Here is a 17,690-nt window from a genome sequence, read left to right on the forward strand (position 1 = left end):
TGACTTTCACCCTGCTGACCCTGCTGAAACGTCTGGTGCGACGCCCCCTGCTGGCTTCCTCCCCTACCGTAGGGTCTCCTCGAGGGATTGCCTCGCCTCATTCCCCTCAGCTGTAGGGCCCCCATGGACCTCGCCGTTTCGTTTTCTTTTTTCAGCTGGGTGAGCTTCTCGTCTACTGTTGCTCCGAACAGTGTCTCTCCGTTGAAGGGGGTGCTAAGGATGTTGTTCTGCACCTCCGGTTTGAATCCCGAGATTCTTAGCCATGCATGCCTTCTCTCGGTGACCCCTATGGCCATGAGTCTTGCTGAAGTCTCTGCCCCGTCCAACGCCGTCTTTATACAGGAGTTGGCGATGTTTTTGCCTTCGTCTACCAGGTGTGAGGCTCTCTGGCGGTATTCTTCGGGGAGGTGCTTTACTAGCTCCCCCATCTCGTCCCAGTGCTGGTACTGGTGTCTATTGAGGAGTGCATTGGAATTCGCCATGCGCCAGTGCATTGCGGCGTTCCTCTCGACTTTTCTTCCTGTGAGGTCTATCCTCCTGCTCTCTTTATCAGGTGGTGGGCCCGAAGTTGCTGGTACGTTGGCCCTTCTCCTGGCCGTGGAAGCTATGATGGAGTCGGCGGTCACGCTACCTTTGATGTAAGGGGGGGTCCAGGGAAGAGTGCTTATACTTCTTCTCAGTCCTGGGCGTGATCGACCGGCAGGTCGCTGGTTCCTTGAAGGCTTCTCTCCCCTGATTCATCACACTTTGTAGCATGGGGAGGAACTGGCTCCTCGTCTTGATGGGGAGCAGGGTCTCGAGGAGAAAATCGGCTTTCGGCTTCTCTTCGTCGAGTTTGACGCCGAAGGCTGTCGCTGCGCTCCTGACCACCATATTGTACACCCCGATGTCGTCGGGTGGCGAAGGCCTCGAAGGGTACGTGTCCACGGGCTCCTCCGGGTTTTCGGTGTCGAGATCCTGCCATTCGATGTCGTGGCTGGTAGATGGCGCCGAGCCGTAGAACGACTGCTGGTCTTCTTCCTCGGCTTTGCCGTCATAATAGGTGTAGTCTTCCTCTTCGAGATCCCTCGTCAGGCCCGCGGTGTCGAATTCGTCCTCGACGACGTCCGTCGATGAAACCGTTGGAATCTTGAATTCCTTCATCTTGGCGTCGAACTCCTTCTTCCTTTGAAGGATGTTCTCCATTTCGGCCTCGAGCCGCCTCTTCTTTTTCTCCATCTCGGAGATGCTTTCGGCGTCGACCGCGGGTCTTTGACGAAACTTGCGTCGACGTCGACCGTTCTTTCTGCGTTGATCGCCCCGATTCCTGGGTTGTCTTCGACGACCCTTGCCTTTCGGCGTCTTTCGGCACCAGGGAGTCCTTTTCGAAGGATCCGCTCGGCCTCTTGTCCATGGTTCCCCCTTTGGTCGTCAAAGTTTTCGGCGCCGGGGCTCCCTTCGTGGACTTTGACTCTGATTTTCTCACGTCACCCTCGTGTTTGAGGTATTTTCTGTTTTGCGCTCGACGATTCTCTTACCTAGTCTTCTTTTTTCTCGTCTGTCTCTACGACCGTGAAGTTTTCGGCTGTCTCGGCGACGTTGTCCTCATCGTCCGTGGAGAGGCCCAGATCGTAGAGCGCCGGGGTCTTACCCTTGCCATCCATGCTGGCGTTGGCTCTTCTCTCACCCGGAGCGTCTTCGGCGCGAAGACTGAGCAGGCGTTGCAGTCCTTACTCTGGTGTTCGACCGGTAGGCAGAGGTTGCAGACTGGATGCTGGTCCTTCTGCGCGAACTTGTGGTGGCAGTTTGGGCAGAACTTGAATGGCGTCTTGTCCATTGCGCTAAGGGCCTCTGGGTGCGCACTCTCCAAGGCAGTCGAAGAAAAGGGCGCTGAACCTCCCTTCTTCGCGCTCCTGATGAAATCTCTTCCTTTCCTGTGATATCTTCGTAGTATTTATCGACGAAACTCGCTTTTCTTTCTTCTTCCTTCGATTGAGATTCTGGAGCTTCCCGATGACGATCCAGACCCAACAGCGGAAAAAAGAATCTGAAGATGGCGCCCCAAAGGTGGGACTTCCGCAGGAAGCACGACGACGTCACGGGAGGTGCACCAAATGGTGGTCGTCGCCGCCGACCTGGGCTACAAAAAAAAAAAACAAAAAAAAAACAAAGAAAAGACTACGAATCCGGACCCAACCACAAGATCGCGGAATAATGCACAGCATAGTGAATCCAGAAAGATTCACGCTGCAAAAGTAGTGGTTTAGTTCTCGGAGGTCCAGAAAAGGTCTCAAGGAGCCGTCCTTTTGGGGAATTAGAAAATAAAGGGTGTATACGCCTGACCCTTGATATTGTAACGGTGCAGGCTCTATGGCTCCTTTTAGCAAAAGAGACTGAGCTTCCTGTTTGAGCAGGTGTAAATGTTCGGATTACATTTTGTGAGAACGAGGTGGAATGTTTGGAGGATTGGTGGTAAGCTCCAAACAATAGCCATGTTGTCTGTAGTTATGATTGCTAAATGGGGAGGAATTGTAGAAAACGTCCGACAGGTGTTAAATGATCGGGGGATGGATAGGTAAGTCACTGATTGTTAGGGGAAGAGCATTACGTGGTGTGGAACCCTTGCCCCAACCTTTGCCATTGTTCCCTCTGTATCCTCCTCTAAAGAAGCCTCTTGTGGAGAAAGATTGATTGTTGCCTTTGTACGAGGCAGCATTATTGTCTGACGATGTGATCTTGGACGCTCCATGGTAGAAGGAGCAACTAAAGGAGCCACGATTTGGAGGAGACTGTAGGACTCCTATTGATTTAGCTACCTCAGTGTCTTTTTTCATTTTCTCCAATGCCTGATCTACTTCAGGCCCAAAGAGATGCTTTTTATCAAATGGAGTATTTAAGATTGATTGTTGGACTTCAGGTTTGAAACCGGAAATCCTTACACATGCGTCCCTCCTGAGTAACACACTAATGTTAATCTGTCGAGCTGCGGTGCCAGCAGCATCTAAAGCAAATCTAACAGAGGAATTGGAAAGGAGCTTTCCTTTTTGTACTAAAACCTTAGCTTTAGCTTTGTGCTCATCTTGGAGATTTTGGAGCAATTCCTTCATTTTGTCCCAGTGCGCTCTATCATACCTGGCTAATGGGCCTGGGTGTTAGCAATGCGCCAATGATTCGCTGCCTGGGCGGCTACTCGCTTACCAGAGGCGTCTAATAATCTTGACCCTTTGTCCGGAGGGGGAGCATTCCCTATGGTTTGCGAATTGGCCCGTTTCCGGGCATTAGAGAACACCAGTGAGTCTAGTGGTAACTTCCCCTTAATAAAGACTGTATCGGATGGAGCAGGCTTCTATTTTTTGTCTAATCTGGGAGTGAGAATACCAGCACGAACAAGGTCTTTGAATATATCATCGGCATGTCTCATCATGCCTTTGAGCATAATGAGGGTCTGACTAGATCTATGTATACTACTCAGAGTTTCAAACAAGAAATTCTCTTCTAGGGATTCTTTGTGTAGTTGCACCTCGTGATATTCGGCAACTCTAGCAAGTAATTCTAAATACCCTACATTGTCGTCAGGAGGGGATGGCTTTGCAGGTTAAAGATCAGGGTCATTATCTGTAGGTGAATCAGTATTGTAGTCTTTCCAAAGATCTATAGATAAATTAGTATTTCCATCATCATCAGGCTGTGGTGGTGGAGACTTAGCTGGTGTGATAAGTAAATGTTCTAATGCTGGAGAAGGTGGTGAATGTGTAGGAGAACGTGGCAGAGGAGAAGGGTTAGTACCAACATTCTTCCTCTTGAAAGGAATCGTATAATGTATGTCCTCTGACTGAGGTTTTCGCTTCTGAGGCAGATTGGTAAAAAGATGTCCTGTATCAGGATTAATATAAAGTTCCTTTTGTTTTTGGTCAAATTTGGAAGGTGGGACGTTGAAAATCAGATCCTGTAGCTTTGAAGGAGCATTTTTCAGTTTCGGCACAGAGGAGTTCGGTGCTGGGGTGAAATGACTTTTCGGTGCAGAAGCTTTCGGTTCTGAAGCAGTCTTTGGCTACGAGCCCAAAGGTTTCGGCTGGGTGCCTGTCTTTGGCAAACTTGATCCCAAGCCGAAAGGCTTAACAATGTGTTTCGGTGCTGAGTCGGGAGTCAAACATCATCTCGGTGCAGACCGTGGCCTGAAGGCAGAGGTGGAACCGAAGCCTTTACTTGGCCTGAGTTGGATTTTGGGGCAAGGGGTGTACGATACCTGACGTTGACTTCGCGGTATGTTGTCTATCTCAGAGCCAGATTCCGGAATAGATACAGGCTCTTCCTGATCCTCTTCGGCCCCTTGTGCATTGAATTCTTCTTGCTCCGATCCTTCACCAAAGATATCCGGCGTGTATTAGACGTTCTGGCTTTGCATTTCACGATGTCGAGCCAGACTATCTCGGAGCGTTTTCTTCGATCGAAACAATCTGCACACGTCGCCGTCATGTTCGTTGTGTTCCGGAGATAAGCACAAGTTCCACACTTTGTGCAAATCAGTGTGCAGATACTTTGCGTGGGACAGAGGAGAGAATTTAAATAGAGTCTGATCCACTGACTGCAAGTTGGACCGGCGTGGATAGGCCAGACGACCTTCCAAGAGTCTTCCGATCGAAACAGAAATTTTGTTCGATCTATACGATACGCGGAGAAGTGGGATACGCATACGAAACAATACAGACGGTATAGTGGATTGCGCACCGAGGGGAACCCGAAGAACGGTTTCAAACTGGAGCGCAGCAATACACATCCGAAACCGATGGCGGAACAAAAAAAAAAAACAATCTAACAATGGAGTCGATGCTCATGCGCACCATCACCGAATGAAGGAGTCGCCTCACCTCGTGACTGGAAAAACTTCTTCCCAAAAAAAAATAAAAACTTGCAAACATCCGGACCCAACACTAGATGGCAGGCGTATGCAAAGCATGTGATCTGCAGCTCACATGCCCCGAACATACAATTTCAAAAAGGTGCTATACAGATGGCGGCCTAAAACAGGAGATTTGGGGGAAGACTCTTCAAAATGCCAACCTGATAAGTCCTAAAATAGGGCTCAACAGATTCCAAATACTACAATATGCCGATGACCTTGTAGTCATGGACTACACCAAAATTGGCTTACAAAGGAGACAGAGCTCTTAATAGTTATGAGACTAATGAACTGGTCATAAATCCACACAAGACCAAAGTGATGGTCTTTGGGCGTTTTGCAAAAAAAAAAAAAAGCATTACTCAAATGGAGAGTGGGTAATCAGACAATTTCCACTATATAGAACATACAATTATCTTGGAGCATGGCTTAGAGACTCCGGGAAAGTGACTATAAATCTACAAAAAATGAAGTCAAAAGTCCAGTCGACAATCTACGCCTTATACAAACTCCATGGGAAGATGCATAGTCTGACGATTGTACCAAGAAGGAGGGTCATACAATGTAAAATTAGGTCAACAGTAGGTTATACACAGAAGGTATTGCCAGGCCGAATGGGCAGCCTGCTTGAAAAAAGACATATCACTCTGTCAGGCGTACAAACGCATAATCAAGTTGCCTTAGCATACCTACAACAGCCCGATTTGCCAGGAGTTCGGCCTGGTGCAGCAAAACTCTGAATGCCTGGGAACGAATGCGAAATACTACTACCAAGTTCTGAAAGAACCTATTGGAAGTGTAAAGAAGATGTTTAATTCAATCTATGAAGGGACAACGAACCCATGGAAAACGTATATGCAAAATGTGGTGGGAACACTTGGCCTGGTAACATAAAACTGGGGCCAGGAAGGGCCAAGTTATGCGGCAATCAAAAATGCACTTAAACAAATCCAGCAATTATCACGGGAAGCAGATTTACTAAATTATACAGCCAGGGGAGGCCATTCTGGATTAATCACAACATAGAAGGAGCACAGAATATAGCCGAATCTGAAGCAAGCACTGGGGAGGAAGTGCTTAAAAGATGTTCAATGGGCCAGGCTTGTGCCCCTTCCAATAAAATAACTAAATCCCGGATCAAAATCCTTGGCCCTCATAGTCAGGTGCAAAATCTGCAAGTACAGAAGGGAGTCCCAGCTGCATTTGTTGTCTGCTTTGTTCTCTGGCACTGCACTAACTGAATTCGCCAGATTTGGGAAGTAGGTCAGATGCGAGCGCTCGGCTCTCTAAACAAGGAGGGCCCGACGACACAATTGTGGTTTCCACAAACAATTTGTACGCAGTGAAAAGATCCACCATGTAGTCCCAGTACAAACATTATTATGCGGTACAAGGCACTTGGGCACCTTAAACCTTGAGGGGGTTGGATAACCCAACGGTTAGTACAGATGCCATGACCCACATCCCCTTATTGCCGTATGAGGGCCCCAGGACAAGGAATAGACCCTAATTTTCAATCAATGTTGCTCAAGAGACATCTTTATGAAAGTCACACAGGTAACTTTTGTGGATGAATAAGCAATCTACATCATTTTTATGTGCAATTGCTATAGAATTTTAATCATACTTATATCTATGTAAGAAATATTGCAAATGGTTTAAAGTAATTTGTGCAATAAAATTTTTTTCATTCATTAAAAAAAGAAATGTCATTCCGCAAATTGAAAGATTTCTTGTAGGAGAAATAGCCTGCAAAAATCCACTAGATGGCAGGAGAATATGACCCATTACAATGTGTACTAATACCATGCGTGTCATTACAACGCGGGTATTACTATGCGTAGTCATTCACCACGACCTACCATTACAACACATACTTTTACCACGAATATGCCTTTACCACGCATGCCATTACAATGCAAAGGCATGAGTGGTAAATGTATACTCTTGGAAAAAGTATCCAAGGCAAGTTACTACCCTGCCCTGAACCCCAATTTAGTACCCCTGCACGAGCCCCCCCCCCCCGAGCCCCAATCTTTTCCCTACCCTAAACCACTACCCATGCATGCCCCCCAATCCTTTCCCTACCCTAAAACCACCCCTGCACGAACCTCCCCCAACCCCCAGTTCTCTCCCTACCCTAAAATAGCCTGCACGACCCCCTGACCCAACCCTAAAAGACTACCCTGCATGACACCCCCCCAAGCCTCATTCCTCTCCCTTCCCTAAAACACTACCCTGCACGACCCTCCCCCCGGTCCTCTCACTACCCTAAAACACTACGCTGCATGACCCCCAATCTCCGTACCATAAACTCAAAAACACTCGCCTCTGTCCTCAACCTACCCTTTAACAAAACCCTGCACAACCCCCCTGGCCCTTCCCTAAACCAGTACCCTGCACAACGCACCCAAACCCCCTTTTACCCTAAAAATGTAACCCCCAATCCCCCTTACCTCTCTCTCCTCGTGGTTCCTCTATACCCTTCTGGTTCCTGCGGTGCACGTAGTTGAGAAAACAGAAGAGCCTTCATTTCCTCACAATGACGTGGATCACCTATATATATATATATATATATATATATATATATATATATATATTTTTTTTTTTACAAGATATGTGCTTTTACCACACATACCTTTACAACGAAATTTGTTGTAAAGGCATGAGCAGTAAAAGCACATGCGTTGAAAAAAAGCGTAGTAATGACTACGCGTTGGTACAACGCATGCGTGCCAACGCTTGTGCTGTAATGTTATGCTGGGAAACAGCTGCGTTGTAATGGCTGTTTCCCATGCAGAGCAGGCGTATTTACAGCATCACATGCTACAGTGTTTCTCAAGCTGCGGATCGAGCACCTACATAACCCATACCCCTATGGCGCACGGCAGTCCACTTACACCAAACACTGATTTCCACACTACTAGTAGCTCTACAAGTGTATGCCATCAATTCCAAAGGTGCCACGATCCCTTCCTGTTATGTTATTAATTTACTTTTTCAATAACATACCAAAGGATAGGGCAGCCTGGTCTTTCTCCAGATTACCACCCAAGGCAAATGCTACTTACCAGTATGCATCTGTTCTTGGCATGTAGAGCTGCAGATCTACACACTGCATAGATCGCCATCTGGTGTTGGGCCCAGATGTTTGCAGTTGTTTTTCCTGTTGGAAAGTTTTTGGAAGTCACGAGGTATGTGACTCCTCCTTTGGATCGTATTCTGCATGGGCTTCGGCTCCATCCTCAGATTGTTTTTCGCCAGCAGGGAAAGATGGAGCGTAGTAATAACAGTGAAGATGCCCGTGTGTGTTATCTAAATAAGATAAACTGGAACAGATAAAGGTAGCCGGGTGGGAGTGTGTAGATCTGCAGCTCTACATGCCAAGAACAGATGCATACTGGTAAGTAGCATTTGCCGTTCGAGGCATATGAGCTGCAGATTACACACTGTGCATAGATTATATAGCAGTACCCATCCTTAGCGGCGACCACCCGTATCTGTTGCAGTGGTTTTAAATAATGTTTTGAGTACAGCCTGGCCCACACTAGCCTGTTGCTTAGTTTGCACATCTATACAATAGTGTTTAGTGAAAGTGTGCGGTGTTGACCATGTAGCTGCTCTGCAGATATCATCTAATGGGATGTTCCCTAAAAATGCCATTGAAGCCCCTATTTTACGTGTAGAATGGGCTTTAGGGGGAACGGATAGCGTTTGTTTTGCTTTGTGGTAGCAAATCTGAATGCATTTGACAATCCACCTAGCTATCCCGGACTTGGAGATGGGGTTGCCTTTGTGTGGTGGTGAGAAAGAGACAAACAGTTGTTTGGTCTTACGAAAAGGTTGTGTTCTCTCTATGTAATAGAGTAAGGCTCGTTTGACATCTAATGTGTGAAGAGCTCTTTCTGCAACGGTTTGTGGTTGCGAGAATACTGGTAGTTCTACAGATTGGTTTAGGTGAAAGTGAGAAATAACTTTAGGGACACATTTTGGGTTATTACGGAGAACAACCTTATGGTGCATTTGGAGAAAAGGTTCTTGAATAGTAAGTGCTTGTATTTCACTGACCCTTCTGAGGGAAGTGATGGCTACAAGAAAGGCGGTTTTCTATGTTAGGAATTGAAGTTCACATTTGTGCACTCCTTTGTCCTTTCTACATAGTGCATTACCGCCCTTCTGGCGTCCAATGTGTGCAGAGCCCTTTCTGTACTTGTGGTTGGTCTGATTGATGTGGAACCGTGACACCACCTTCGGCATGAAATGTGGGTCTGTTCTCATTACAATCCTATCATTGCGTATTTGTAGGTAGGGCTTTTGAAGTGTTAGCGCTTGCAATTCACTCACTCTTCGTAGCGATGTGATAGCTACTAAGAATGAGGTTTTTAGCATGAGTCTGTGCAGTGTAGCTTTGTGCATCGGCTCAAATGGTGCCTTCATTAATGGAGTTAGAACTACGTTGAGGTTCCATGCTGGAGCTGGCATTCTGTTTGGAGGTGCGGTTCTTTTCGCCCCTTCCAGAATTATTTTTACTACTTGGGAGGTGAAGAAACTATTTCCTGTTTCTCCACTTGTGTAAGCCACTATCGCCGCCAAGTGTACCCTTAGGGATGTGTAGCTTAGTTTATTTTTATAGTAGATGCGTTAAGTATTTTAATACTGTTGATTCCTTTGTAGTTTCTCTCTAATGCACCATTCAGAGAATCTCCTACACTTTGCTACGTAGCACATTGTGGTAGGTTTCCTTGCCTCCCTGAGCACCGCCAGTGTGCTTGCTGGTAGTTTGAGGTGTGCAAATTCTAGGTCTTCAGGAGCCATACTGCCAGGCTGAGGCTCTGGCTGTAGCACCCTTCCGTCCTGCATCGTAAACAGGTCCCTTCTCCTTGGGAATGTGTGCTGGTGCCTGCGCCATTTCTATTTGTGAGAACCAGGGCTGTCTGGCCCACTGGGGTGCCATTAGTATTAGCGTCATGTTGCTGATCCTGCATTTGTTGAGTACCCTGTGTATCAGTGGAATCGGGGGGAAAAGTGTAGGCAAATGTCTTTGACCAACTTATCCATAGCACATTCCCTTGGGACTGATGGCCTGGTTGCGAAGTGTTGGCATTTTGCATTTAGGTGTGTTTCAAATAGGTCTATTTGCGGTTTACTCCATTTCATTAATAGCTTCTCTATTTCCTGTTGGTTGAGCTCCCATTCGTGGGATACTGACGTCAGCCTGCTGAGTGTCTGCTTCCACGTTGTCCTTTCCTGGAAGATGTATTGCTTGTAGGTCTATTCTCAGTGGAATGGCCCATCTCCACATTTCCTGTGCTAGCCTTGATAGTGCCACTGATTGAGTTCCTCCTTGTTTGTTCATGTAGAACATGGTGGTAGTGTTGTCCGTTTGGATCAACACACTGTTCCCGTACAGCTCCTTCTGAAAGGCTTTTAAGGCTGGGGACACGGTCTTTAGCTCTAGGTAGTTGATGTGTTTGACCGCATCCTGCTGCGACCATAACCGCCTCACCATGAGCCTGTTCATGTGTGCGTCCCACCACATTTGGGAGGCGTCTGTCGTGATGGTCACTGATAGAGTTGGCTGTGTGAATGGTTTTCCCTGTGATAGGTTTTCCTTGTTCCAACACGCTATTTCCTGATGCACTGCGTGTGTGACAACCACTAGATCTTCCCAACTTCCTGTTGCCTGTGACCATTGCTGCTGTATCCATTCTTGGAATGGTCTCATGTGGAGGAGAATATTTGAGACCAGGTGTATGCATGATGCTATCATTCCCATTAGTTTGCTCACAGTCCTCACTGTCAGAGCTCGCCCCTTATGGTAAAGATTGCCAAATTTCTTTGTGCTGGGAAACACCTTGCCCTGTATGGTGATGATCTCTGCTCCTAAGAAGATCTTCACCTGTTTTGGTTCTATTGAAGACTTTCCCCAATGGATTGAGAAACCCAGTTGGATTAGCGTTCGTATGACCTGCTGGATGTGTTGTTCGCATTGCCTGTAAGAGCTTGCTTTTACGAGCCAGTCGTCGAGGTAGGGGTATATGTGTATCCCTTGCCTTCTTAGGTGCGCTGCAACCACTGCTACGCATCTTGTAAACACCCTTGGTTCGTCGCGAAGCAGGGGACTGGGTTCGTACTTGCCCTCACGTCTAGGTATGTTACCTGCCTAATGGGCCGTTCGCGTCCTCCGCTGGTCCGGGGCGGTCGGGGGAGGCCGACGAGGCATGGGGGGTGGGCTGTGTCGTGTCCGGGGCCTCCCCCGTCGCGCATGTTTGCTTAAAAAGGATGAGGAGCTGAGCCCACTCCATAGATATCGGGTGTTTGCGGGCGCCCTTCGCCTCTTCCTCCCTCAGTAGCTCCTCCTCTGCTGCTCCCCACTTGAGCACCGCGCCCGCCCATGCCGGACCAGACGGCCCCTCTGGGGCCCTCCAATGCATCGCGATGTTCCTCTTCGCGAGGAGAATGGCCAAGGAAATAAACTTCCATTGCACCTTCGCGGATTTCCTCCTCGGGGATGTCCCCAGCACACATTCCTCCCAGGTGAAGGCGGTCGGGATTTCGGTTGTAGCTCGAACGGCTTGGTGTACCCCTCCCCAGAAACTTTGTATGGATGGACAGGCCCAAAACATAAATCGCGCGTTCCTAGACACCTTTTTGGGGGACTCCAGGGCTTTACGCCACTCCGCATCGTTGAATACTCTGCCTGCGTCGTCTTCCCACGTTTCCCGGAGTTTGTCCAGGGAGACGTCCGCCAGCTCCCGGATCGCTTTATAAAGCCAGGTGATTAGGTGACTGCCTGCTCCCATACGCAGCACTGTGTGTAACACCGGATGCGTCGGGGGTTCCCCATCGCGTGGGCGCCAGAAGCGGCCACCACTTTCCAGTAGTTGTCTGTGTCTCAAAAATTGTCCCTGGGGGAGGTCGTACCACTCCACCAGTTGTGCGTACGTCCTCAGTTGTCCCTCTTGGAACAACGCCTCCATCTCTGTGCACTGTGTTTGTTCAAATGTACATGGTTATGTAAATGATTGTATATCCAATGAATGAATTTCTTTTTGATTGTGTGGCATAGAGTAGTATGCCCAACAATTTAATTGTGATATTGTCAAAACGTTATATGTCACTTGCCCTACTACCTCACTCTAAACACTTCCCTTCCTCTCCTGGACACCTTTTCGTTTATTGCTTGTTCATTGTTGTTTCATTTCTTACAAAATGATAATTTTGCTAAGTGTGATTAAATAACACTTTGGCATCACTTAATTGCTCATTCATCTTTGATGTTGCTTTTGATATTGCTTTATAAGTATACATGCTCTGGGACCTTCTCTTTATACTACTCAAGGGAGGAAGAGGAACACAAGATGGCCGCCGGGTGAGGAGCTCCAGCTGGGAGCTCCCTGACTAGGGACTGCCTTTGGCATTAATCCCGGAAAATATCCCCCTTCTACCACCCACACCTCCGGGGATCTGTGGACTGCATTCCGGCGTTTCCTCCCACCCAGAGTGAATTTTGTTGTCCGGCCACAACACCCACTGAGTATCCAGAGGATCACCCCTCCGGTTGTCACATACCTTCCGGGCAAGACCACGGTTGCTCGGCATCCCGGTACACCTTTCCAGGACTGCTGCTGGGACGCATGAGATGTGTTCCCATGACAAAGCAGCAACGTGAATGCGGCGATGCCACTGCCCTGTGTCCCAGAGCTTGCTTCCTCTACGAATCCCTTCTATGCTTCATGGACTTGTTTTCTGTGTTATTCTATGCTCTGGTAACCTGATGTAATTATGTAAAACTATTTTTCTTAACGCCACTCTCATGTAAAGCGCTCTGATACCACTGGGTCTAGCCAGCGCTATATAAAACTCTTTAAATACATAAAAATAAAAATTAGGGATATTCTACAGCCCATGCAACATATCATCTCAATCTTGTTTCTACTACTCTTTCCAATGCACTACCTTATTTGTCACCCTATACCTCTAACTCCACTCTTTCATTCATCCCTAACCTCATACCACTATTATGATCCCCAAAATAACCATTTCTAGACTCTTCCCTACTCTACCTCTCGGATCGCTCAAATCAAGCCTTTTTAAAGCCTTACCTCTGACTCTTCCACCACCAGCCTTTTACTCCCCACAAGCCTCCTCCTACTGCTATGAACTCCAAAACATTTCTAAATCCTTCCCTCTTCTATCTCTCCACTATCCTTTTCAATCCAAATAACAGACTAACATGTCCACCACTCAAATAATTTCATATTTCACTATACTAAATCACCACTAATCCTTCATGGGTTCCAGAGTAGCATGCTACTTGCCGAAAAAGGGCTTTGATGCCTCGTCAGGGGTACTAAGCGTTATATAAATGCAATTATAATCCAATACAGGAAAGCCCCTACACAGGCCTTACCCAACTATGCAAGCCCCAAATAATATAGCTGTCAACCACAGGCATATCCCAAAAACGAAAACTGGCCTCGCGCCTACAGAGCGCATCAACTGGTCAAAATACAGCTCAATGCAGGAACCTAGATTACTCCAAAACAAACTTCAAAGACTCTCTCACCACATAGAACTTGCCCACCAAACCTGTGGCTACCTCTCACACGCTCAATTCTCAATAGTACTCCATAATCAAATATATATTCAGGACAGTAACAAACATACTTGAGATGCGTTTGTCTGGGTCATCATCTTCATCATCAGCACTTTCGTCTGCAACTGCATCCTCTGGGATGGCCTGCATCTGAACGCCAGGTGCATGTGGAAGCATGCGCAGGTTCTCAAATAGACGCTGCCTGAAAACGAAGCTAACACTGTTAACACGCGCTAGGCATAGTTCACTCATTCCCACAGCAGGGTAAAACATTTGCAGTAGCCATGTTGAAAGCAAAACACAGGACATACATAAACCATCAGAAGGAGGCCCAGTCTTCACTGCATTAACAACCCTAGAAGACAATGTGCCCATTCACATAACAGCAAGAGAGAAAGGCACGCTGTTCATAAGGGGGAAGGAAGGAGGAATGTGACAGGCCACGACAAGTACTAGATAGGACAAGACAGCAAGCACTGTTTTTGTCCTATCTAGCACTTGTCAGTAACTGTTGTGGCCTGTCACATTCCTCCCCCCCTCATAGGAACAGCGCACCTCTCTCCCTTTCCATTATCCCCTGGGGCCTGTATACTGGACCTGCTAAGCGCCTCCCCCCCCCCCCCCCCCCCCCCATCCCTCCCTGTGAGATTGCATTCAAATAACAGGCCAGAGTAACAAAATCATGGCATGTGTGCAGAGCTCAGGGTGAAGGCAGGTACTCGGAGGCAAGTGACCTATACATCTGTGTAAAGCTGGTAAAGAAGCCACACCCCTCAGGGACGTGAGAGCGGCGCATGTATGTGTACACAGTTCGGAAGGATAAGAGCTCCTGTTAGGGCAACAGATCAAACCATGAGTGTACCAGAAAGGGAGCGAGAGTTTTAACAAGACAAGCCAGAGAATGTGCACAGTACCTCAGCCCTGGAATAACACCATAGCTTACTGGAGACAATATACCTAGGCACATGTGCACAGCCCAAGAAGAAAGACATGGAGATAAGCACACTGCCTCACCCCAGGTCAGGCAAGGAGGAGAACCTGCACATACAGCGAGGAAGTGCGATGCTCTCTTATTGGGAGGGCCATGAGTGGAGTGCGAGTCAAGAGCTGAACACAGGCAGTCTTTGCTACAACCACACTCACTTGATCTTCTCCAAGTACTCGTTGGTGTTCTGGTTCGTCATGTTGGATGGACTGATGTGAAGTTTGAAATCCGGTCCAAAGTATTCAAAGTAGTCATTGTATGGCAACTCTGCAATTAACAGAGTGAAAGTCACACACTGGTGGAAAGAAACATTACAGGGAAACTGCAACATAAAGGAACAAACCCTAACTAAGGTCCTCTGTGACCCCACCAGTCCCATCCATCTGCCTCCAAGCCTCAGGGCAGCCCCCACTAACCCTTCCAAACAATTGGCCATCAGACCAAGCCCATCAACTGAATCAGGCCCAGGTCAGACCTCAACTCGTCACAACCACCTCAGCCCCCTCTCTTCAAACCCCAAACCCACCTATTACTTAACCTGCGCCTGGGCAGACCCCTTACTTCATCAGAAAAAAAAGGCCTGAAACCCAGACTGCTAGAAGGCATTCTAGGTTAGTCATCCCAAGATTAGCTTTTGTCGGCTCTTGCACAGTATTTTACTGCTGGCAACTCACTGTACCAAACCCAGTTCAAGTACTCCCACCAACACTTACTGGCTGCCCGGAGCTTGGTTGCGATGTGCCCCTTTCCCACCAATGCTAGTTAGCTCCCCTGCTCCCTTGCCTAGCAGGTGTCTCCTCTTAAGCAGACGGCTATGCTCAGCTACTGTAGGGTCCCTTGTTTACTGTTCTTTTAACCCTACGTTTGACTTCTGGGAGCCCATTCTATGATGATGGTTATCTTAAAGTTGGTGAACACTCCTCTGGGCCCTTTCCTCGTGACTGCTGCTGGAAAGCTCACTCACCATTCGGTATTTCAGAATCCAGAGCTACAGCCGTCTCAAAGGTCCAGCAGCGGGCCACATTACGGATAGTGTAACCACCGCCACCAAGCATCAGCAGGGGCAGGTTGAACGTCTTTATGAACTCCACACACTTGGCATGTCCTGCAGAACAGAAAGGCAGGCTGGTGTATAGTGCTGGTGGTGTTCAAAGTTAGTTCTACAGTGAGGCGGACAATACATCAGCACGCAGGACAGATAGAGGACGAGAGTTTGCTAAGCACAGTAAAATGAAAATGATCATCATGGAGGCTGAAGGGAAGAGGCCAGAGAAGACCGTTCCACCTCCACCCCCAGCTCCAGCCTTCGCCTCCCATGCTCTCCCACCACGCCTGCCTTCTGTCTGCATGAAATGCTATAGCAATCCCTCTTATAGGGTCTTCCCAATACTTGGCTACAAGTTAGGTATAGTTTCTGGTATGCCAATACATCTTTGAAACTGTTAGCATGCTTGCACTAGATTAGCTGGGTGTAGCTTCAGGGGAGTGTTTGGGGTGTGACATACTGCAGAAAAACGCATTCTTAGCTTGCCAGTAGGGTCTGGGGGCCCTAAGTCGGGTCTGCAATCTGTCAGCTTTGCGCGCTGTGAGCCACGAATGAAAGACAAACCAGTGGCCTTTGATGTTAACGGGATTGAGAGATACCTAGAAGGTAGCTGAATTTCAAAATGTGAAAATCGGATAACCTAGAATCAATACTAGCTTCTCCGTTTGTCCAAATTATGTGATCCAAATCAAATAATGTATTTCACAGAGCCCCCTTTTTCTTTATCATCACATATGAGCACACTTAAATACCGCGTTGAGGATGTGCACAGTACAAGCACATCTTGTGGTTGATTTAATGGACTATAATGTTGTTCCATCTAGAATAAGAATTTAGGGTATGTGTCGGATTTATAGGACTACTGACTTGTTTCTTAGTTCACTAACGGCAATGTGGGTGGGGGCGAGCTATGAACGTTTTTAAAAACTATCACTTTTACTAAATATCTACCTATACAGTATTATCATCTGGTATACTAAGGTGAAATGCGTGCACATGTTTAAAATAAAAAATAAAAAGACTTTAATTTTGAAGGGATTGTCCCATATTTTTACATTAGGTTTGTTGCACAATATACATGCCTAACGTTTTCATCCCTCGGCTAATGCACGGACTTTGAGCCAAGCAAGACCCATGCCTCGGCTCTGGCTCAGATCGCCCACTTAATTTTCCTGAGCGCCCTCCTATATTTGAGACTCTGGCTTAGTATATGGGGCAAATCAGCCACATGATAAAATGATTTGTAAAAGGCGGGGAGTAGAAACATGAAGCCCTGCCCTCATGAGCCGATTTGACAACTCTCTCATCAAGGCTTCTTCTAGCAGAGACAGAGCAGAGTGTGGTGCAGTGAAAACACATTTAAAATAAGTGGTCCCATAGCAGGAACTCCAGGCCATTGTGCTGTATATGACCGTAGTCATGAATTCCCAAAGAGAACTATCAGGCCAAGATGCGACAGGCAGAGAGGCTGCATCAGCATGTTTTTAGGTGCAACACCCCTCAAACGCATTCTTTGTTTAGTAGTTGGTCTAAGGGCCCAGAGTTTGGTATCCTATATCTATGTCGGTATTTCCTGTTCCAATGGGCAGTAGTAGGCTTGCCAAGCAGCGGCAGTCTCAAGTTTCCAGGGTGCAAGGAAATGTCTTTCTTTGTATGGTCACCCCCTAAGTTTTTCGACAGATGCGGATGGTTTCTCAACTCAGAGTGCACTGTGGCCTGCTAAACAGACCTCTGTGCCCTGAGCCTTAAACAAGTTTGTTTGATTAACTTAAGCCGCCAGGGTATAGGCCAACTTACTTCAAAGTACCTAGTATATGCTACAATAGGTACCCAGGGCCTATAATTTAGAAAGGCACCTCAGGCACTGCAGCACTTGTGGTGCCACCCTGAGAGGGACAAGGTAAAACTTGTCATCCAGCCTGCCACTGCAGACTGGCAGAGCAGTTTAAAACTGCCCACTCGACTTTGCCATTTAAAATATGCAATTTAAAACAATGGCAACGCCCAAACTCCTTTTAGGCCGACCTTAGAGCAGCGCGCATGCGCTGCTCTAGGAGATGACCTTTAGAAATCAGTCTGCACTTTTCCTCACACTCGCGTGTGTGGCGGCATCCACCTTGCAAAAGCGTGGCCGTGCGCTTGTTTTCTTCTCCGGTCTTCGGCATCTTTGAGGTTTCCCTTC

General features: G+C 47.4%; 1 protein-coding gene across 1 annotated transcript in view; it reads right to left on the reverse strand.

The window, feature by feature from the left end:
* HDAC1 (histone deacetylase 1) overlaps positions 1-17,690 on the reverse strand; it is a 207,262-nt gene that overhangs the window by 104,505 nt on the left and 85,067 nt on the right. The window contains exons 9-11 of the mRNA XM_085648399.1: positions 15,428-15,568; positions 14,622-14,730; positions 13,550-13,680 (exon numbers count right to left, since the gene is read on the reverse strand). Coding sequence (XP_085504525.1) covers positions 13,550-13,680; positions 14,622-14,730; positions 15,428-15,568 — 381 coding nt within the window. The remainder of the gene's footprint in view (positions 1-13,549; positions 13,681-14,621; positions 14,731-15,427; positions 15,569-17,690) is intronic.

Source organism: Triturus cristatus, chromosome 3_2 (assembly GCF_964204655.1).
Source record: "Triturus cristatus chromosome 3_2, aTriCri1.1, whole genome shotgun sequence".
Taxonomy (NCBI): Eukaryota; Metazoa; Chordata; class Amphibia; order Caudata; family Salamandridae; genus Triturus; species Triturus cristatus.